Source organism: Dama dama, chromosome 11, assembly GCF_033118175.1.
Source record: "Dama dama isolate Ldn47 chromosome 11, ASM3311817v1, whole genome shotgun sequence".
Lineage (NCBI taxonomy): Eukaryota > Metazoa > Chordata > Mammalia > Artiodactyla > Cervidae > Dama > Dama dama.
Genome location: NC_083691.1, coordinates 37,026,525 through 37,050,335, shown reverse-complemented (window position 1 = coordinate 37,050,335; position 23,811 = coordinate 37,026,525). Strand labels below are relative to the sequence as shown.

Genomic DNA, 23,811 nt, shown 5'->3' with positions numbered 1-23,811 from the left:
AGGAGTACGTCAAGGTTGTCCTCTGCTTATTTAACTTATATGGAGAGTACATCATGTGAAATGCCGGGCTGAATGAAGCACAAGCTGGAATCAAGACTGTCGGGAGAAATAGCAATGACCTCAGAAATACAGATGACACCACCGTTATGGCAGAAATCAAAGAGGAACTAAAGAGCCTCCTGATGAAAGTGATAGAGGAGAGTGAAAAAGCTAGCTTAAAACTCAACATTCAAAAAACAAAGATCAAAAAAACAAAACAAAACAAAACAAAACAAAGATCATGGTATCCGGTCCCATCACTTGATGGCAAATAGATGGGGAAACAATGGAAACAGTGACAGACTTTTATTTTCTTGGGCTCCAAAATCACTGCAGATGGTGAGTAAAGCCATGAAATTAAAAGACGCTTGCTCCTCAGAAGAAAAGCTATGACCAACCTAGACAGCCTATTGAAAGTAGAGACATTACTTTGCCGACAAAGGTCCATATAGTCAAAACTATAGTCTTTCCATCATGTACAGATGTAAGAATTGGACCAGAAAGAAGGCTGAGTGCCTAAGAATTGATGCTTTCAAACTGTGATGCTGGAGAAGACTCTTGAGAGACCCTTGGACAGCAAGGAGATCAAATCAGTCAATCCTAAAGGAAATCAACCCTGAATACTCATTGGAAGGACTGATGCTGAAGCTAATGCTCCAATGCTTTGGCCACCTCATGTGAAGAGCTGATTCACTGGAAAAGACCCCGATGCTGGGGAAGACTGAGAGCAGGAGGAGAAGGGGACGACAGAGGATGAGATGGCTGGGTGGCATCAAAGACTCGATGGACATGGGTTTGAGCAAATGCCGGGAGATAATGAAGGACAGGGAAGCCTGGCATGCTGCAGTTCATGGGGGTCACAGAGAGTCGGACACAACTGAGCAACAACAACAACTATTATGGGGGGCTATCCTGTGTGTCTTAGGATGTTTAGTAGCGTCCCTGGTCTCCACCACTAGATGCCAGTGGCAGTCACCGTGCCCTCCCCAAGTTATAAAAAACAAAAATGTCTCCAGGCATTGCTAAATGTCCTCTTGAGGGGCAAAGTCACCCCTTTAAAAACACCTAGACACATTAGCCTGTTTACACAGCATTTCCTTCTGAGGTCAATACACTTTTTTGGTAGGTATTCCCAATCAGTCAAACTCGGGTTCTTAGAAAGAATGTTGTTCCAAAGCTGATTATCTCTATGACCAAATCTTTTAAATTCTGAGCTTCAGATTTCTTTATATATAAATCAATTTTAAAATTACACTGATGATGATTTTCATATTATTATTAAAGTGAAAAAACAGAACAACTTTGCTCATTAAGGGAGGAACTATTTGCCAGTTATAGTTTATTTTGTAAATAAATCATTTAAGTCTATGATCTTGCAAAAAGCAGACTAAAGAGCTAATGACCCTTTTATGCCCTACTTTCACTACCACTACCCCCACTTGCCCCTCCACCCCACATATCCTCACTTTTCAAGAGTAAATACAGTTAACAGGCTGGCATATATCCTTCAGACTATTTTCTGTGTTTATGAATAAATAAATATATATATGTACACATGTGGGATTTTGGTTTTAGAAAAATTGAGTTATATTATACTCAATGTCCTCAAGTTTGCATTCTTAATATTTTACCACAGTTGAACCATCTCTACCAATGAGTTTTAGTTCTAGACAATGTTGCAATTAACATCTTAAACACTGACTTTAGTATATAGGTGCAAGTATTTCAGTAGACAAGATTCTGAACATTGTTTCTAGTTTTCTTAATTTATTGGGTACAGAATAAAATTTTATTGGGAGAAAGAAGTCTGACTTCTAAAAATGTTATTATTGTCTTATTCATCCTATCTCACTTTCTGTACTCAAATACATTCCAAGCAGATAAAACATTCAAACACAAAAAAAATGGAACCATCAATACATTAAAACAAAAAGAGTAGGGATTTTTTTCTTAAAATATTTTTTAAGGGTATCAGATTGAAGATGGCCTACATGACACAAAACCCAGAATCCAGAAAATAGTAAACATTAAATCTAGAAATGATTATTATTCTTATTTATCAGTGTTTTTTTTTTTAAACTTCTTTATTCAGGTATATTTTACATACCATAACATTCACCCATTTTAAGTGTAAAATTCAATAATATTTATTGTTTATAGAGTTGGGTATCCATCATGACAATTAAGTTTTAGAACACTTCTATCACCCCATAAAAGAGCCCTCTTGCCTTCTGGAGTCAATCACCATGCCCACCTTTAGGTAATCACTAACCTTCTTTCCGTCTCTATAGATTTACCTTTCCTGGACACTTCATATAGCTGGAATCATACAATATGTGGCCTTTTATGTCTGGCTTCTTTCACTCAACATAATGTTCTCAAGGTTCTACCACATTGTAGCATGTATCAGTACTTCATTCCTTTACACTGCTGAATGGCATGCCACTGTATGGCTACATCATTTTGTTTATCTATTGATCACCTTATACATACTTGGACCGCTTCCACTTCAGGGTTATCATGAACAGTACTGTCGAGGACATTAACATGCAAGTCTTTGTGTAGACAACTGTCTTCATTTCTCTTGGGTAGAAACCAAGAATTAGAATTACTGAGTGGTAGGGTAATTTTACATTTACCTCAATAAAGAAGTTAAAAAAAAAAACTGATAAATAGGAGTAGTCAGACTTCCCTGTAGCTCAAGTGGTAAAGAATCTGCCTGCAGTGCAGAAGAACAGGGTTTGATCCCTGGGTCAGGAAGTTCCTCTGGAGAAGGGAATGGCAATCCACTCCAGTATTCTTGCCTGGAGAATCCCATGGAAAGAGAAGCCTGGCAGGCTACAGTTCGTGGGGTCACAAAGAGTCGGACACGACTGAGTGACTAACACTTCAGGGCAAGTTTAAATGTAATGTTTTAAGAAACTGCCAAAATGTTTTCCAAAGCGACTGTACCATTTTACATCGCACCCAGCACCATTATACATTCTCACAAACTTTCTCCATTTCCTGGCCAACATGTGTTATTGTTTTCTTGGTTATGGCCATTAGATTATAGTGGGTGTGAAGTGGTACCTCACTGTGGTTTTTACTGCATTTCCCTAGTGAATAATGATGTTGGCAACATTTCACATGCTTATCTAGTCATATGTCTATCTCTTTGGGGAATTAACTATTCAAATAATTGACCCAGTTTAAAATTATGACTCATTTGATTACATGAAAATGGCATTTTTCTTTATGGAAAAAAGTACCTTAGACTAAGTTCAAAGATGAAAACAAACTAAGCAACCAAAGCAGTGGAAGACTTATACCGTGAAAACTATAAAACATAACTGAAAGAAATTAAAGACCTAGAAAATGGAAAGGGATCTTTTCATGTTCATGAACCAGAAGAGTTGATCTTATTAAGATGGCACTACTCTTCAACTGATCTACAGATCCAATGTAATGTATTCCTATCAAAACCCTAGATACCTTTTTTTGCAGAAATAGACAAGATGAGCCTAAAATTCATATGGAAATGCAAGGGACCTGAAAGAGCCAGGAAAATCTTGAGAAAGAACAAAGTAGAAGGACTCTCACTTCCTGATTTCATAATTTACTACACGGCAAATTAAGACTGTGGATAGAGAGGGAGCAAATACTGTATTACACCACTGACATGTAGAACCTAAAAACACTAAACTCATAAAAGTAGAATGGAATGGTAACTGCCAGGGGCCTAGGGCATTGGAGAAGCCGGGTGATGTTAGTGAAAGGGTACAAACTTTCAGTTGTAAGACGAATAAGTTCTGGGAATCTAACGTACAGCATAGTTACAGCGGTTAAGAATCCACCTTGAATGCAGGGGACATGGGTTCAATCCCTAGTCCAGAAGATTTCACACACTGTGGGGCAACTAAGTCGGTGTGCCACAACTACTGAGCCCATATTCTAGAGCCTGTGAGCCACAGGCTGTGCACCCTAAAGCCCTTGCTTTGCAAGAAGACAAGCCACCAGAACGAGTAGCCCATACAGTGCAGCTAGAGAGTAGCCCCTGCTCACTGCAACTAGAGAAAGCCTGGGAGTAGCAATAAAGATACAGTGCTTTAAAATCTTTATTCCAAAAAGAATAAATGATTTTGAAAAAAGAAATGGTAATTATGTGAAGTGATGGAAGCATTAGGTAATGCTGTAGCGGTAATCATTTTGCAATGTAAGCGTGTATCACTTTAAATTTACACAATGTTATATGTCAACTACATCTCAATAAAATTGGGGGGGAAATGACAATGTGACAATATACCTACAGATAGATATAGAAACCAATGAAATAGTATTGAGAATTAAAAAGTAAACCCTCTCATTTATGGTCAGTTGATGTTCAGCAAGAATGCCAAGATCCATTAGTGGATAAAGAATAGTCCCACCAACAAATGGTGCTGGAACAATACATAGCCACCTGCAAAGGAATGAAGTTGGATCCCTGTTTCACACTGTATATAAAAGTTAATCCAAACTGTTTTTTATTGATTTTTTTTTTTTTTTTTTTTTTACTTTCCAAACTGCTTTTTATTGATTTAAAAAAAAATCAATAAAAAACAGTTTGGAAAGTAAAAAAAAAAAATCAATAAAAAACAGTTTGAAAAGTAAAAAAAAAAAAAAAAAAGTTAATCCAAAGTGGATTGTAGACATAAATGTAAGAGCTAAAACTATAAAACTCTTAGGAAGAAATACAGGCATTTATCTTCATGACCTTGGAATAGGCAATGGTGTCTTAGATATGACACCAAAAGCCTGAGTGACAAAAGAAAAGAATAGAAAAATTGATCTTAATCAAAATTAAAAACAACTGTGCTTCAAAGGATGCCTCAAGAAAGTAAAAAGATAATGCACAGAATGGGAGATAATGTTTGCAAGTCATATATAAGATAAAGGACTTGTATCCTGAATATATAAAAACATTTATAAGTTAACAGTAAAAAGACAAATAACCCAATTTTAAAATGAGCCAATGATATGAATGGACATTTTTCCTAAGAAGACATACAAAGAGCCAATAAACACATGAAAAGATGTTCAAAAATCATGCCATTAAGGAAATGCAAATCAAAATGAGATGCCATTTCACCAAGATGACTAAAAAAATACAGACAATAATAATGATAAAGAAAAATTGGAACCTTCATACATTGTTGAGTGTTATAAAATGGTGCAACCACTTTAGAAAATTGGTGGTTTTGTACACAATGCTCATTGTAATAGTATTTATAAAAGCCAGAAAGTACAATCAATCCAAATGTCCATCAACTGATGAATGGGTAAACAAAATGTGATATATCCATACAATGGAATACTATTTGGCCATAAAAGGTAATGAAGTTCTGATACATGCTATGGCATGGATGAATGAACCTTGATATACTATGCTACATGAAAGAAACCAGACATAAGAAGCCGTACATTGTATGATTCCATTTAGATGAAACATCCAGAATCAACAAACGCATAGAGACAGATGAGTGGTTGCTAAGGTATGAGGGGAATGGTGGGGATTACAAATGACTGCTAATAAGTGTGACATTTCTTTATGGGGTGATGGAAGGTTGCATTACTCTGTGAATATACTAAAATCACCAAATTTAACATTTTAAAAGGGTGAATTTTATGTTATATGATTTAATTTCAATAAATATGCCACTAAAAACAAAAGGATAAAATTGAAAATCAACAAGGACCTACTGTATAGCACAGGGAACGCTACTCAATACTTTGTAATTACCTGGATGGGACAAGAATCTGAAAAAGAGTGGATGTGTGTGTGTGTGTGTGTGTGTGTGTGTGTACAGAATCACTTTGCTGTGCACCTGAGACACAGGACTGTAAATCAACTATATTCTAAGATAAAGTAAAAATTATATTTAATGGGAAAAGAGAAATATTTGAAATGCAAATAACAAAGGGCTAATTTCCTAAAATAAGAGATTTTACAAATCAATAAAAAGAAGCAATCCCACTAGAAAAATGAGTAAAGGGCACGGAAAGACATCTTGTTAAAAAAAAAAAGAAAAAAAATTTTTTCTGGTGGTGTGGCTTGTGAGATCTTAGTTCCCCAACCAAGGATTGAATTCAGGTCCTCAGAAGTGGCAGAACAGAGTCCTAACCACCAGGGGATTTAAAAAAAAAAAAAAGTTTTAAATGTCCAAAACTCAACCCTGAAATAAGCAAGAAGCAAATTAAAACAGGACTTCAGCAAAGTGACAAAAAGATGTTATCACAGGAGGATGTGGAGAAACACACTCTGCATTGTTGGTAGGAATGTAAACTGCAATATTGTCTTCAAAGGGATGTAAATAAAATAAAACACACTTTAACAATTCCACTTTTAAGATTCTATGAGTTCAAGTCTCACATGAACATGAAACATGCACAGGGGTACTCCATGCAAGGTTGTCCATAACTGCACGAGAACAGAAACAATCTAAGAGCTAACTAAATAAATCATGGTGTAACTATAAAATATGCTACTATAGAACCATTAAAAAGTATCAGATCTATATGTATTGATAAGGAACAAATATCAAGATACACTGTGGAGTGAAAAAAAAGGTATAAAACTTCATGTTTAATGTGATACTCTTGGTTTAAAAGAGAAAAATGGAAACAGGGAAGACACACACCTATATAATGTATTGCCTCAGAAGAAGTGACTGGGGACTTGGGAAATGGGAAGAGGGAGGGATATGCACATTTCACTGTTTTGTAACATCTGAATTTTAAACTTGTACTACTATCACTTAGGATTCCCAGATGGCTCAGTGGTAAAGAATCCACCTGCCAATGTAAGAGATGCAGGACATGAGGGTTTGATGCCTGGGTCAGGAAGATCACCCGGAGGAGGAAATGGCAACTCACTCAGTATTCTTGCCTGGAAAACCCCATAAACAGAGGAGCCTGGCAGGCTACAGTCCAAAGGGACACAGTAAGACACAACTTAGCAACTGACCACGAGTATTACCTCTTACAGAAAGCATACACGAACAAGTAACACAGTTCGTAAGTGAGACGGATAGAGTAGGATAATTAGTTAAGTTTAGAAATCCCGCTATATTTTAGTATAATTTACCAGCCTTTTGCTAATATACAAATGACTTAATTAGCGCCAGGACAGTCCCAGTTAGGCCAGAGACGGTCAAAGGAGAAACTAATGATGTAAGCCCTGATGCAGGTCCAAGAATGGGGAAGAAGGTGGTCTTCTCTCCTCCCCACTTCTCCTGTGATTATAAAAATGCAGCCCTATTGAACAGTTCTCAGGGTTGTGCTCCCTTGCTGGCCTGCTTCTATCTCTCACAAGCCTCCTATGCTAATAAACTCATTCTTTACCGGCCACTTTGCCTCACACTTAACTCTCCGAGCTTCACTAAGTCCTGACACTAGTTGAACGGTTTCAATTAAAAGATCAACATAGTGAGTTCCCATTTCCTCCTAAGTCAAGTCCGAATTTGAGTTTTGGCTGAGCCCCACCTGAGAAGGAATGCAGATTCATAAAGAATCTGTATTTGAGCTCTGCCTTAAGAAGGGTCTCCTTTTCCGGGCAAGTTTTCTGAACAGCCTCCTCGGATGGTGTACAGGGACGGGCTGGAAGAGCTACTCCACGAACACTCCCCGTGGTGGCGGGCTTTCAGCCGTGTGCCATTTGGCTGTAGAGCTATATTCAGTTCGCTGAACGCTGTTTAATTCTTGTGAAGCACAGTAAGTGAACGAGCACCATGAATAAAACATACATTTGCTAACATTTATTGAGTACAAGTAAGCCCTTCCCATGCATTTACTCATGGAATGCTCACCATGATACTTTGAAACAGGTATTATTTTACCAGTGGCTCAGAGAAAGCACGGATTTGATTCCTGTTCCTCGGCCAGCCTCTAGATAATCTAAGGTGAGTCTGGAATCTGCTGGACTCTTTGTCAACCAGAAAAGAGAGGAAGGGGCAAGACTAGAGCCAGAACTCTCAACTTCAGGTCCAGGGTGCTTCCGTTTGCCCTGCGCTGCCTCGGAACACCGGAGAAAGGCCAAGATCCCCTGTCACCTGGCCGGCGAGTCCCGCACCTTCTACCTCGCTTTCAGGACGCAGCCCGCCCCCAGCCGCATCACCCGGGAACCTACTTCCCGGCATCCTCCCCGTGCGACCGCTCACTTCCGGTCCTAAGTAGGCCCGAGTAGAAGCATCACTCGGCCAGCACCCTGCTCTTGGGACACGCTATCCGCCGGGATTCCCGGCTGTACGCCCTTGTCCCACTGTCGCCCACGCCTTCGGTCAACACAGTCCCCTTACCTGCCCTGCGCCCCCCACCCTGCGGCCCCAGGCTCCCACGCTGATGACCGCCCTCACCTCCTCTCTCTTCGCCTGCCGCGGCCTTTTACAAACGCGGCCAAACTGTTCGCTGTAACGACAGTCGTTATTGGTCAGAGCCGCCCCGCCTCAGTTCGCGTTGTCTGATGGGAGTTGTAGTTTCCTCCTCCTAGAGGCAGCGGACAATCGCTGCGGAATCAAGTGGTGGAATCTGCTCCGGAATCAAGTGGTGGAATCTGCTCCTACCAGGCGGTTGTACCACTTAAAATTTTTTTTTGCTATGGCAAGAGTGCTCTGGACAACTCTGCTGGTACTGGAAGGCACAGACAATTCTAGGGCTGGTCATGGCTATTTCGGGCCTGAGTGAGTCCTGTTTCTGAGTAGAATTCCATCCGTCATTGATGCAAGTCTTAGATTTTCTATATTTTTAGCAATGTCGGCTACGATTTAGTGTTTTGTCAAGGGAGTGTTGTCCACCAAAATATTCGCTGTTTCTATCACTTGTGTGTTTGTATCAAGTTATTTTTTCTCCCTTAATTACACTCTGACGTATTACTTGAACGTTTTCCCTTAGAAGGGGTTGGAATTGAGTTGAGTTTCGGCATAACCTAGTTTTGGTCCATGGAATTGCACAGAATAAATCTACATACTCTTTGTTGACAATAGCTGCTGAGTACCAATGTGTTAAGGGTGAGGCTTGCATGTATTGAAAAACCCCGGAATGAGATTTCCTGCACCTTTAGCCTTCATCCTGCTACTTATTAACCTTTGCACTGTGGACTGGTCGCCTGAGAACTGTCAAATGAAATAATACGAATAAATAAAAAGGTGAGAGCTGTGTTTGTTATATTCAGGGGCTTACTGAGGACTGTAGTCAATGAGAGAGTCTCTCAGCTCTGAGGAAGTGATGTGAAGAGGTTGGGGGGGAGGTTAGCACATCTATGATTTTGGAGAAGGGGTATGTGCCATCAAGCACAAGTTGGTAGAGGGGTGTTTCTGGTGACAAAGCACAGGTATCTTAGTTAATGATTTTAGTGTTTTTCTAAGTATGGAAAGATGCAGGAAACTAGGTTCATAAATCTCCTGAAAATATCCATATGAAGTCCTATTCTCCCAATTTTTCCAGAGCACAGAGTGCCTTGTTTCTGATCTCCACCCTGAACTCCCTTCAAGGTGTGTTGAAGGTCAGTGACTGCAGTGGCTAATGACTTAATCCTTATAGAGCCAGATGGTGAGTGACATTCTTTAGCTGGCAGAACCTTAGTCTTCTTAACTATTAATAAGACAAGGGGTCTCTTCAGTGATTAAGATTTGCTATGTTGTTTCTTAATCTGGAGGTAGGGGGGAGAAGGGCACATTTTTTCTTTTCCACGAAATTTTTCCAATTTTGTCTTTCAAGTTTTAAAATGATCATCAGAATATCCTGGATCGGGACTTCCCTGGCCGTCCAGTGGCTAAGAATATGCCTTCCAATATACAGGGGAGGTGGGTTAAATCTCTAATTAGGAAACTAAGATCCCACATGTCATGGAGGGACTAAGCATCCGCACTGCAACTACTGACCCACACGCCCTAGAGCCCATGTGCCACAAGACAGAAACCCATGCACCACAACTAGAGAAAGTCCACACTATACAATGAAGAGCCTGTGCAGCCAAAAAAAAATTTTTTTGAAGTATATCCTGGATCATCTAAATGATCACCTAATAATACGGTGGGCTTTCAACGTCTGGTTGTTGATATTAGTGTCAAGTGATTACACAAAGCAGTTGTTCTCAGTTGGGAGCACTGCTTACACATCTAGTAGATGCCATAGGTGACAGCCCTTACAACAAAGAATTATCTGGACCAAAATGTTAACAGTGTCACAACTGAGAGACTGTTGTAAAGGGAGTGTGTTTAAATTTTTTTCCAATGAAATTGCCCAAATGCATCCTAAGAGATCTGTGGGTTTTCAGCTGATACACATTATATGTTCCAAACAACCTCACTCTAAAAGAGGTTTCTTTCTTCCAAGCCAGGCACGCTGGGTTCTTCAATTCCTTCTTCAATAAGGACTTTGTACAAATAAGGGCCTTCTTTATTTCAGTATGCTAATATTTTTTTACCCACTTCTTTCTTTCATTGTTTTATAGTATTTTTCTAATTGTCATAGGTTTGGGGTTTTTATTTTTCTTTCTTCTTTGGCTTTCCTGGGTCTTTGTTGCAGTGTGTGGGCTTCTCCTGGGGAGCACAGGTCCTAGGGTGGACGGACTCAGCAGTTGCAGCGTGTGGGTTTAGTTGCCCCTAGGCATGTGGGATCTTAGTTCCCTGACCAGGGATCAAAGCTGTGTCTCCTGCATTAGAAGGTGGATTCTTTTTTTTTTAGAAGGTGGATTCTTAACCACTGGACAACCAGGTAAGTCCTGGAAATAATTAATTAATAAGGTAATAGTAGTCTCTTCCTGACCTTAAGAATGTTTCTAGAGTTTCTCCATTTGCATGAGCCTAGCTTTCACTCTATTTAGTTCTTTAAGAAAGCTGTCTAGTTCAAAAGTATTGTTTTCAAAACTTCCTCTATTACTTTCAAAGATAAATGTTATCTTTTCCTGCAACTTGTTTTTGTCACTTAACATAAGATACTATTATTCTTTTAAAAAAAAAAAAAGTATTTTTTGGCTGTACTGGGTCTCGTTGCTCTAAGGGCGTTTCTCTAGTTGTGGCGAGTGGGAGCTTCTGATTGTAGTGCACAGGCTTCTCACTGTGGTGGCTTCTCTTGTAGTGGAGCACAGGCTCTAGGCGCATGGGCTTCAGTAATTTATTATTCAATATGCAATCACTATGTCTAAAAGTCCTTGGAGGTCAAAAAGACAAAAGGACATAAACAGAAAAGTCACAGAAAAGAAACACAAACAACCAATTACCATGGAAAAAAAAAATCACTAACTTTACTTGCAATCAGGGAAATAAAAGAGATCATTTTACATGTCTCAGATTGGCAAAAATGAAAGCTTAGTAACAACCAGCATTGGTAAAAGCAGGGCAAATAGGTGCTTTCAGACATTTTTGGTTGGAGTATAAAATGATACAACTTTTAAGAGGGCAATCTGACAATATGTATCATACAGTTTTTACACTTTACATTCTTTAATCCATCTCTCAATTCTAAGTATCCTAGAGAAATAGTACACACATGCACACAAACGCATTCTTGAACTGTTGTTCCAGTTTTTTATATAAAACAGAGGTATCTTTTTGTTGTGTATTTCCAAATGGGTGAACAGTAGAGGTTTTGTTTTTGGTGATCATTTACTTACCTTTGTGATTTATTCATAATTTATTGTCTTGAGATGTTAAAAAAATTATTGCTTTCTTAAACCCATCTGCTCCTTCCTCTCTGCTTCCTTCTCTTTACAGCCCACTAAATCAGGAAGGCAGTCTGCACTAGTTAAAACATCCCCACCTCCCACTCCCTAACCCACTGCATCCACATTTTGTTCATACTATTTCGCTGAAAGTGTTAGTTTTTAAAGTCACCAATTTCTTCTTTATTGCTAATCCAGTGAACACTTTTCCCTCTGCCACACCTGACCCTTGACTACTATTTCTTTGTTTCCTTCCTGATCTCTACCACATTATGGGCCTTCAGTATTTCTCCCCCATCAGGCAGCTCTCTTCCTCATTCTCCTTTGCAAGTGTAGCTGTCTCTGCCCCCTTCCATACAGATAGACCTGAGTTCTGTCCTCAGTCCTCTTCTCACTACTGTCTCTCTGGGTGACTGCCACTCCTTGGGCTGGATTACCACCTAAATGCTGATGGCTCCCATCTCTATTCCAGCCTGGATCTCCCTTCCAAATTCTACATCATTATCTACTGGATATTTCTACCTGAATGTCTTACGTGCCTACACCCCATATTTTGGAAGGTAGATCTCACAGAATTGGCCCTGGTTTGGTCCTTTGGTTTTAGCTCTTATCACCTCACACCCAGTATTTTAGGTGGTAGTACTTACTATCAGCACACAGCAGAAAGCCATTTGTTTAAAATGAGATTGAGATAATTAAATCAATTAAATGATTTACTACCTACAGGGTATATATACTTGAAGAAAACAGTCACCAGCTTTTAATGGGGAACACGGGTTTTAAAGATATAATTGCATAAATATATAATTTAAAATTATGACAAATGCTCTAAGGAAAACTATGAGATGACTTGAGAGGCTCCTGATATAGATTGTGGGTAGAGAAAGGAAGAAGTTTTATAGGAAGAGACATTTAAGTGGAGAGCTTAAGACAAACAGCAGACAGACAAAAGGCATTCACACGGCAGGGTTCTGCAATGGGAGTCCTGATCCCCAGTCCACCCTGCTATGCCTTGCTTTATGAAGCATTTCACCTGTGCCAGCCGGCTCACTATTAGGCTCTGCCAACAGAGGGAACTAGAGGAACACGCAAGGCAATGACAGGAAGGAATGTTCCTTATGGGTTCTGGTTCAATCTTTGCATTCAGTGTGCAAGCCAATGGATCAGTGTACAGATGACACAGGGGTGCTCCCCTCAGTGGTTCTCTGGACCTGCCCCTGCTACACCCTCAGGCTATACTTTCCCTCACTTGCAGCTGCTTCTATGGCAGCTTTGGCTGCACCAGCCTGTAACATCCTCAAAGGCTGACAGATAAAATACAGGACACCATTAAACATCACATAACTTTTAGTATGTTTCAGGTAATATTTTGGACTGTGCTTTCACTTGCTGAATCTGGCAACCCTAGCTCCCTCACCCGGTGGGCCATTTCTAAGGATCAGCTCTGGCCAGTGGTAGGCAGCGTCTAAGGAACGGGCCCGGCCTACGCCTTCTGGCATGTTTCTTACCAGGCTGCAGGGTCCTGTGATAATCAAGCCTACTTTGAAGAGGTTAGAAACTTCAAGTGCTCTCCTAAACCCTTAGCTTCTGCACTGTCCACTCTGCTTAGAAGTAGTAGCTTTTATTTTTTTTGCACTTGCAATTTTTGGACTCCTTCTAGGGGTTAACCATTTTTCACTATTTACACTAAAATTTCCCTTTTCAAATTTTAGTGGTGGTCTCTGTCTTCTGGTGGGATTCTGATATATAAAGTGGCTTGCAGTGAAGTCGAGTAAGCACTTTAGAAGACAACTGCAGGCCGTATTAAAGATTTGGGTCGCTGTTCAGTTTCTCAGTCGTGTCTTTGTGACCCCATGGACTGCTGCATGCCAGGCTTCCCTGTTTGTCACATCTCCTGGAGTTTGTTCAAACTCATGTCCACTGAGTCAATGATGCCATTGAACCATCTCGTCCTCTGTTGCCCCCTTCTCCTCCTGCCCTCAATCTTTCCCAGCATCATGGTCTTTTCCTAAGATTTTAGATTACATCCTAAATATAATATGAAGCAAAGACTTTCAAGAAGGGAAGAGTCATGATCAGATCTAAATCTATAAAAGATTCCTTTGGGCTTCTGATTCTGGCAGAAAGGTTAGCAGTCTGGTACCTGGATCTTTACCGTTCTCCTGGAAACCACAGGGAGCAATAAGGAAAACCTATGACCACCGACTCCCACAAACAGTATCTTAAGTGAAGCCAGGGATACAGAGAAAATTCAGCACATTCCATATTGAGAAGAAGTGTGGTACTGGATGGGAGGCCAACTGAGTGCTGTGGGGGAAGGACAGGGAGTGAGGAGAGGGCCGGTAGTGGCAGACCTCAGAAATCACTTGCAAATATTCAGTCTGAGAGCCAACCCGTGAGTGGAGCCAGCTGTAGGAAGGACTGAACTAGCATGTAAGCACTGGAAGAGGCAGGGAGGGAAGATGTGTTAAGTGCCTAAAGGGTCCAGAGGAGATGTCTTTCAGAAAGCAAGTTAGGGGATCTCCTTGAAGTCAAGAGTTTTGTCACTTAATGGAGCACATGAAGGAATCAAGGGCGCTCAGCTGGCACAGAACTTCTGAACAGGGCCTCATCCCAGAGAGGAACCATGGCTACACTTTTAAGGAGACAATTCATTGTAGCCACAGAGAAGGGAGGCAAGAAACCCTGACAGGGTCTTTCCCCTTCATCCTCCTGCTGGTACTTGGTCTAGAAAAAACCAACCATTTCAAATATGAATAAACAGAAAGGAGTAAGCACAGCATTTGTACCAAGACACTGTAATTAAAAATAAGAAAGACAGCAAAACTTACCCAGAGTTTCCCCGGAGAAAACTCACAAGAAAATGTTCCCATAAAGCAGTTGAAAATAGTACACTGACATTTCCAGTGTAAATTTTAAAAATCTAATGAAGCAAATGCAGCTAAGAAATACAAGAATTCAGGGAAGAGCTGTCCCTAAAGTGAAACAGAAATTGGTAGAATTTAGGAAACAGAAAAAAAAATTTTTTTTTTTTTCCAGAAATGAAGGTTACATTAAAAGGAACACAAGTGAGTCAGGATACCACAGGAAGCACATTAAGGAACAGAGATTAGAGATGAGAAACGCAGGGACTTCCCTGGCGGTCCAATGGTTAAGACTCCACGCTTCCAAAGCAAGGGACACGGGTTTGATCTTTGGTCAGGGAACTAAGATACTGTATGTCACGGGGCCAAAAAAGAAAAGCAAATGAAAAGATAAAAAATAATTAAGAACAAATGATAGAAATCAATGACAGGCAGAGGAAATCCAACATACAATTGGAGTTGCCAAAGAAAACCAAAGCAGTGGAATAGTACAAATATTTATGAATATAATTCAGGAAAACAAGAAATATTAGCTTGGTACATGTACTTGGCTCAGGGAATGTTTCTTTTCTTACACAATCTTTTCTCTGGCTTGTCTCTTCCCATTTGCCTGATTTTCCAGTATTTAGTCTCACATTCTCCACAGTTCTGTGAAACTTCTCACAATACACAGCCTGACCTCTAGAGAGCCTTAAGTCTGGCCTGCTGACTATCAATCTGGATTGGCTGCCAAGTCTCTTCACAACTGTAATCCTAGGACTTCCTATTATCTCACTCCTGTTTGATCCTGTTTCTATATACTACATTGTATTTTTTTCCTGACTTATTCTTGTTCTGATGGAGTTTATCCAGTTTATCCCTGAGAATCAGTCTTCTACGAACTAACATATCTAGTCTTTATTCTACGGTGACCCAGAACCATAGTTCATTTACACTTCTGAAGATAGTGCCCCACTGATTCCTAGGTTCAATGTTGTCATTGGGTATTTTTCTCAATCCTTTTTCTATCTGGTAAATTTTAGGATGGGTCCCTTAGAGGCCTGGCATCCTAAAATTTTATAGTGGTATGGCTTTATATGGATCTTTCCTATTTATTGTGCAAACTCAACACTAGCCTTTCTTCAATCTTAAAACTCAAAATATCATCAGGGAAGTTTTCCTTTATTTAATAAATTCTACCCACTCCCCTATTTTCTGTTTTCTTCTTGGAACACTTATTGATTTTATATTATAAACCTCCTGAATTGATCCATATTTATTTTTTCTACTTTTGATTTCTGTTCTAGAACATCTCCTTGTCTTTTAATACTCTCACTGAATTTATTTATTCTCATTTCTTGTTGTGACATTTTATTAGTATTCTGTTCTAATTTCTTGAATACTGTATAAGTTTGCAGATTCTTGAGAGTTATCAAGTTGCTTTTTATTTAGCTCTACCTTTTGCAGTCAAAGTTCTTCTCAATTTCTGGTGACCTTTGGCTGACTTCATTGAAAAGTGAAGCACTAAAAACCTGTTTGGAAGGTTTGTGTACATGGGCAGGGCTTACTGGTCAGCACACTCCACTCGAAGAGGACTGGTGGCCAGTTACTTTTTGGTTTTGTTGTTCAGTTGTGTCCGACTCTGCGACCCCATGGACTACAGCATGCCAGGGTTCCCTGTCCTTCACCACCTCCCAGAGCTCGCTCAAACTCATGTCCAAAAAAAAAAACTCATGTCCATTGAGTCGGTGAGGACACTCAAATATTAGCATCTGTCTTTTCCCTCAAGAGCAGCTTAGTATTTCCACAGTGTAAGTGAAAGAAAGTGAAGTCGCTCAGTCGTGTCCGACTCTTTGCGACCCCGTGGACTGTAGCCTACCAGGCTCCTCCGTCCATGGGATTCTCCAGGCAAGAATACTGGAGTGGGTTGCCATTTCTTACATGTTTAAGTATGGTTATTGGTCTTCCAGAGCTGAAAACAGATAAGCTAGGGATCTCATTTATCTAGTATGTAAATCTGCTTAACTCCTACTTTCTGGGCAGTAACTCATTTAAGCATATTAACCCTGAGTCAAAAATTTACTTTTTCCTTTTTTAGGTGAATTGCTATCAGAATAACTTCAGCCTCCAACTTCAGAGGCCATAGTGTAAAGTACTACTCAACAGAGACTCATTCATATACATTTTACTCAAGGTTCTTAAATTAAAATTTGTTGTTTTAGAGGTATGTTCTTCAAGTTCTAAACAGTCAAAATGTAGTCACTGGAAAAAAATGCAATAACTCTGTACACAAAAAAGATTTTGTGTTTAGAAATCATCACTCTTTCATTGAAAGGGTTTGCTCTTTATTTCCTACAAACACAGTTTATTTTTCCAATTCAACTGTAACCTCAAGAGCACCCTGTAGCTCTTAGTAAACTCAACTCTAATTCTCTATGCAAACTAGTCCTTACCAACCGTCTTTTCCAAAGTAACAGAACTCTTAAAACACATACAAAAGGAAGCTGAGTAAGCACAGAAACAAAACAGGAATAAAACAAGAATGTGAATCTCATTTTCCACAGGGAGAGAATATCACACAAGGAAAATGAGATCCTGATTTCATATAGTAAGTTCTCTACAGCAATTCTTTGCAGTATCCCAATGCAAAGCATGGTTTCTAGAATAAGATTAAAAAGAAATTGAACAAATACCTGAGTGAATATAACAATATGGCTAGACCAAAAAGAAAAAAAAAAATCTCACACACAATAATCACTGCAAGCAGATCCCAAAGGTTATAGAAAACATAAAGGAACTTTAATATCCAAACAGTCAGGGCAAAGAATACTGGATTAATGAACCCCTTAAGTGTGAACCACTTCAGGTTCTTTACAGTACCAGATGTATTTTAAAGTAAAATCTGAATGCATATTGCAGAGAATGAATTCATTTTAAAACTGTAATTTCCTTACCGGATACTAATACCAGTATGATTTTTAGACTGTAAATTTTTAAAGTGATTTAACACTGAGAATAAGATTTATAGCAAAGTTAGCAATGTTCCTGAATTGCAAATTTGTTCAGTAGTAACCCTTTGAGTAATACTACTTTCTTCTCAAAAAGTAGTCTGTACATTTTAGAATTGTGCAATAAAAAAATATTGGCTAATAAAAAGTATTATTACTTGAGACAGTCAAAATGAAAGGAAAACTACACTTTTGCTTATTTATGCCCAAATAATTTACCCTGCAGTCCACAGATGTATAGGACATAAAACTTTTTTGAATAAGAGAAAAACGACGAGGGTCCTAAAACAGGAACATAAACCAGAAGAATCTAAAAACAGCATCCTATCATTTCATTTTTTGAGTATTTCATTTAAGCTGCTTTTGGTTGCATGCCCTGATCTGTAGAAGTTAACAAGGAAATAAAATTCCTAAGTGTTTATAACTGCATAGAATTGAGCCCCAGAGAATTACACACATTTAAGAGCTGTCTTTCCTGGGCTCTGGTTTACTGGAGTATTGGCTTAGAGACCAGTTTAGGCTCCTTTGCTGCTACCTGGAGAATACAGGCCAGGAATCTCTTAAGATTCGACGGGCCTTTTCTGTTCCTAAACAAAACACCGGGAGCTCTCTGGTCTTAAAAAGAACAACCAAGCATCCAAATAGGTATACTGGGGATCCTTTCCCTTTGTGAGTCAAACAGGAGAGTTTGTGACTTTTACAGAAAACAAAACAAAACAAACAAAATCTCCCACTATTGTTCAAAGAGACTCTGAAATGTACTAAAATTTCAAAACTAGAACAATGCCATCAAAAATTAAACTTCTTAATGCTTGGAGCCAACCCAAAATAATAAAACTAGGAACTCCAGGAAAACAGGTACCAAAAGAATCAAAGTAATGATTGCACTGAGGATTCTCCTCTTTGAAGGCTGTTTAAGGAGGTAGGATTTCAAGGGTTTTTTTTTGTTGTTGTTGTTGATCTTTTGGCCTCTGAACATTTAAAAAATGCTTTGTCTGGCTGGTCATTCAGGCTACTTCTGGAGTTCACAAGGAACCCCCGTGCCTGACATAAGGACATTCTACAGTTTCACAGCTATCGTTTGTACATATTCAAATCAAGTTGATTTACTCTTTTTGAGTAAATATAACTAGAATATGGCAAATTAATATTTTTTTTACATACAACTTTGTGTTTCAAAATTCTTGAAAAACAAGAGCTGATGACTTTGTATTCAAAGACTACCAAAGTGTGTATTTGATATTCACATGCAAACAAAACTTTATAAATCTCCGGTCGACTCTGCATGATGCCTTTAAGGAGGAAATGACATACAAAGTTTGGTAACTGTGCAAAATATTAAATTGCTAAAACATTTTACATAATGAAATAATACATGTAAATATAGAAGTTGACATATGAAATTAACATGGGTTCATAAGAACTTATCACATTTCAGAGATTTTCTTTAGTAACAAGTTTTTGTTTTTATAATTCCTGGTACACAGCAAAGTTTATCACAGAAGATAAAAACCCTTTTAAACAGATTAAACAGGGAATTCTTGAGGCACCTTCTCATATAAAACACAAGATGAATACAATTATCAATCCATCTGAGAAAAGTTTTCAATCTAAATGAACATCATTTTTTTTCCCATTTAAGTGTATTTTACAGAACTTTAATAAGGCAAGACAAATTTGTGAAAAAATGTAGATACAAAAATGATGTAAACTAATAATTTATATTTAAAAACGGCAGAGGGAAATAGTGGTGATGGGACAGCTCAAACAATGTCTATTTCAAAAAAACCTAAAACAGAATTGTGCATTAGCTGAAGATTACAAAGAACTTCTAGACTCTGCACAGTTTTGGTTTTTCTTTTTTTTTACATCTTTATATTACATGTTTTAAATCATATCAGGAATGCAAACTAGAACTGCATACTACTTCAGTGGAAAAAAGTTCAACATTGTGCAATTTTCTGCCTCAATTTTAAAAAAGTGGCAGCAATCCCTGCATTTGTATTTGAAACAAGGATCTGAGAATCTTTATCAAAAAAGGTAATGAAGGCAAAAATTGGCAGACATCCAGCATCTTGTTTCTTTTTAAAACAATGTGGATGATAAGTAATTTCATGATTGAAAAATGAATCTTTTAAATAAATACACTGTATCTGACATTTGCTCTGACTGATTTGATAAATCTGTAAGTAAACAACGGCTTTACTACTCCCTGTAGCCTTAAGCCCCTGACTTTAGATTCTGGAGTCCTTTTTCACTGGGTTTCATACCCTGCCACTCGATACCCTGCAGGCTGATTAGGCATCATGCTGCCATTCTGTCCTGGAGGTGGCTGCACTCCATAATTTGGTCCCATCCATGGTGGAGAAGACTGTGTCTGACTGGTGGAGAATGTGAAAGAAGCAGAGGGGAAGGGAAATCCACTGATTAAAATAAAATGTAATGCCAAGAAAAAATTACACATATGTGGGAAATATCCTTTTTCTTAAGCCCAAATATAAGAATAATTGTTATGTCAGAGAAAGCAAAGGCAAAAGGTTTTTTCTTTTAAAAATAAGCATCCATGTAGCTTTAATTTATGCAGTTTAATTCTGTTAGTTTAACTACAGCTAAGAAAACATCCTTTATCTATAAACATTTTTTCCCTTTGAACTCAGAAAAACTCATCTTTCATCTCAGAACTGTTCTCCTGGGGTTTGACATACGTTGAACAAGTCACTGTCTGAAAGAATCTTGATTAGCTGGTATAATACGGACTTGCATTTATAATACTCAAAGAAGAAATTAAAATATTTATTAGTATTGTAAGCTTATAAATATTTCAACATAACAAGATTCATTTTAAATAAAAACTGCAAAGTGTTTTTCAGAAATTTAAGTAAAATTGCACAATTCAGGATATATAAAGAAACTTTTGTATAACAATGTATAAATAAACCCTTCTGCACAGGAAAAAAGTCTAATGAATAAAGCAACTAGGATCAAAATAACTGTATCCAAGAAAGGCTAGTGACCATTAGTCACATAAAAACTTTAACAACTATTAAGTTCCTATTTTTTACTTAAATATTTGTTGAGTCATTCAAGCATTACCAAAGTCCTTATAATGCTGGTTATAAATCAAAGCAACACATTTGCAGGCAATTTTTTAAAGATATACACTTAAAACCATAAAGTAAAAAACTCTCTAAGTCCTTCAAAGGCTATGCTTTAGATAGAAGGCCACATTACCTGCTAATTACTTAAAATCTCTTCCTAAGTTCTTGACATTTTCAAAGGTTCATAATAAAGGAAAAGAACAAGTGTGCTTACTTAAATCCTTGCTGGTTCCATGGCTGGCCATACATTCCATATGCAGGTACTTGCCAACCATTAGGCATATACTGGCCAATTTGTTGTGCATTCCCATACCACTGGCCCCACTGGCCATAAGCTTGTGGATATCCAATTTGATTCTGCTGTTAAGTAAAGTTATAACAGATAATTTAGTATTATTTGAAATTATAGGTGCATATACAGTCCTTATATACCACAAATAAACAGCCATAACACATAGGGTCATCATTACAATGAAAACTAAAGGATAAGGAAGAATAAGTTGTCACTGCTAAAAAACAGTGAGGTCATACTGATTCAACTCTACAATGATGCTCTAAATGCCATATTCTTTGAGCCAGCAGGTAATGCCCTGGAAATAAATATTCAACTCAGGATAACATTTTTTTTTTCAGGATAACATTTAAGTGTTTTGTAAATTATCCATATGACTGTTTCCTTTAGATAAGGAAGATATGAAGACTAATCTTATATTCAGTTTACTTAATAAAGTTATATAGTTTAGGATTTTCTCAATCCTATCTTGATGTTTCATTTACTATTTCCTCATAGAAATGTTTGTGGGATCAAGTTTGAACTACTAGAGCTGCCTGGAAAAACAAAGGTGGCAAAATCTGCAAGAAAACGCCAAGGTCCTAAATATCTTTATAGCTTTTGTTTCAACTGAATTCAAACATGCTTGTGAGTTCTCCAAATAGTATGTAAGTCTACCAAGAATTAGAAAAAAATTTAATACCCTGTTAGGTTTGTTAGAACATTTTAAAATTCACTGTGGTGTGAGCATGAATTAGTTGAGGCAGTCACATTCATCATGTCACCACTGCATCCATGAACCATCACTCTGGAACTATAATATTATACATGTAGGAAGAGCCCCTATATGCCATCATTGTAGCTAGAAACATTAACAAGGATTATTAACAATTTCATTTAAAAATACCTATTACCCAGCCATTACTTTGCAAAGTCAAGAACCCTCTCACCTGTTGCACAGGATTTATCATATCGAGAGTTTCTTTGCCCCAATAGCATTTCACAACATGGCCTTCAATGGTAGTTCCATTAACAGAAACAATTGCATGTGCTGCACTTTCATGGGAATTGAACCTATTGAAAATAGTATTAAGAATTACAATATAAACTATTTAAGGTACTTAAAAAGACATATTTGAAAAAATCAAACTGGGCCTGAGGTATAACAGGAAGTTAATATAAGAGAATAAAATGGCCTATATTTTCATTTTTTCGAGAAATTTCTCTTAATAGAAAATGATTTGCCTTTGTATTGGAAGGAAGGAATTATTGTGGTGAGTTTAATAAAAGCTAGAGAAATTTCTATTTCTTTATAACCAAAGTAAATTTTAAAGAAAACCACTAAACTTTTTTTGAACTAAAAGTTCAAAAATGATCTGGAGGTAAAAGTGTTTTTTAAAAACCACACCTACCGAACAAAAGAATATCCTTTATCTGGAAAGACTCGAATTTCCATTATTTGTCCAAATGGTGAAAAAGTCTGACGCATTAGTTGTTCTGTTAGACAAAAACCAAAACCGAATCTCACTAAAATCCTACAAATAAAGTACTTTAAAATTAATCTTAAGATGCCACATAGGTGAAGTCCCCATACCTGTTAGCCCAGAAGTGACGCCTCCACAGTACACAGTACAGTTGCTTGGACTAGACTGATTTACGACCTCATCATATGATAGCTGTTTGGTGTTTGCTGGGGAGAAAAGTTTAATAGTTTTAGTTCATAAAATGTTCAGAAAGAGGAAAGCAATATTAACTACACTACTGTAATGGTAATATTTATCTTGATCAAAATGCTTATTTAATACATATTACAATTTGATTAAGGATTAAACCTCCCCGAAGAATATCTAAATATTACTCAGTATTCTCTAATTAATAGGAGACTTGACATTAGAGATATTACTTATTATTTATAATTACAAAAATGAAAACTAAGTACATTTTTGAACAGTAGTCTTGATTTGCTTCTCATCTATTTCTGCAATAAGTCTCCGGGAACAGCTCTAACATTTAAAATCTAGTGTTTTTTCCTCCAAAATTCCACATTTCCTTTTCTTCTCCAATACACCTACACTCATATGTACTCTTTGGAGCTGGAGGCTTTCGGGTTGCCCAGTTAGTTCTGATTTGTCTTCCACCAAGCCACTGGCCACCCATCTGTTGAATGGCGTTTTCAGCATCCTGTTCCACACAACATTAGAAATGACAAGAAGCTACTATTAGTTGATGTTAAACAACTTTGTGCAAAAGAGAAAACTCATGGTTGCTTTCCACAAATGTTTTCTTAATGGAATACTTTATGATATACACAATATATGACAGCTTTCCTAAAATACAATAGTGCTTTCATTTATTTTACAATGGTGCTTTTAAACTGTCTTTCTTTTACCTCATAAGGGCTTTTGGGAATTTTAATCACCTGAAAGACTTGAGCCCAAAAGCCCTTGTGAGGTAGCCATTGTCAAGTTCACATAACAACCCAGACTATTATGGATGAAAATCTCACTTTATACAATCTAACAAGCTTTCAACAATAGTGTTTGGTTACTCATTCATCTTACAAGTAAATACTGAGCAGTCATCATGTTCTAGACAGCAGTTAACGTCAAGTGCTGGCAATACAGTCAAAGAGGCAGACACGGTCTCTGCTGCCATGGAGCTTCCATTTTTTGGAGGGGACAAATAAAGTAATTATTAGTTATGGTTAAGTGCCATGACAGAAACAAAAGGCTGAGAGCAAGAATATGCCATGCTGAGATACAGGGATGGGAATCTACCTTAGGGCGGCACGATTAGGGAAGGTCTCTTAGAAATGACTTTTAAGCTGAAACGAGATGAAAAGGAGCTAGAAAAATAAAAAAAGCAGAGTGTTCCT

General features: G+C 37.9%; 2 protein-coding genes across 11 annotated transcripts in view; both read right to left on the bottom strand.

Moving 5' to 3' along the window:
• Positions 1-17,204, bottom strand: part of C11H2orf42 (chromosome 11 C2orf42 homolog) — a 45,315-nt gene extending 28,111 nt beyond the window's left edge. Inside the window, exon 1 of one of the 3 annotated variants that reach the window (XM_061155113.1) lies at positions 14,548-17,204. The gene's annotated coding sequence lies outside the window, so the exon portion shown is untranslated. Of the gene's footprint in view, positions 1-8,411; positions 8,474-14,547 lie in introns of those variants that run through there. The other 2 variants (XM_061155114.1, XM_061155115.1) reach the window with 2 other exon arrangements.
• A 132-nt stretch (positions 17,205-17,336) lies between these two features.
• Positions 17,337-23,811, bottom strand: part of TIA1 (TIA1 cytotoxic granule associated RNA binding protein) — a 31,043-nt gene continuing 24,568 nt past the window's right edge. For 5 of the 8 annotated variants that reach the window (XM_061155118.1, XM_061155116.1, XM_061155120.1 and 2 more), the window contains 6 exons: positions 23,009-23,117; positions 22,531-22,626; positions 22,349-22,433; positions 21,887-22,010; positions 20,880-21,025; positions 17,337-19,948 (listed from right to left, as the gene is read on the bottom strand). In XM_061155118.1, coding sequence (XP_061011101.1) covers positions 19,822-19,948; positions 20,880-21,025; positions 21,887-22,010; positions 22,349-22,433; positions 22,531-22,626; positions 23,009-23,117 — 687 coding nt within the window. In that variant the 3' untranslated portion in view covers positions 17,337-19,821. Of the gene's footprint in view, positions 19,949-20,879; positions 21,026-21,886; positions 22,011-22,348; positions 22,434-22,530; positions 22,627-22,875; positions 23,118-23,811 lie in introns of those variants that run through there. The other 3 variants (XM_061155119.1, XM_061155117.1, XR_009694676.1) reach the window with 2 other exon arrangements.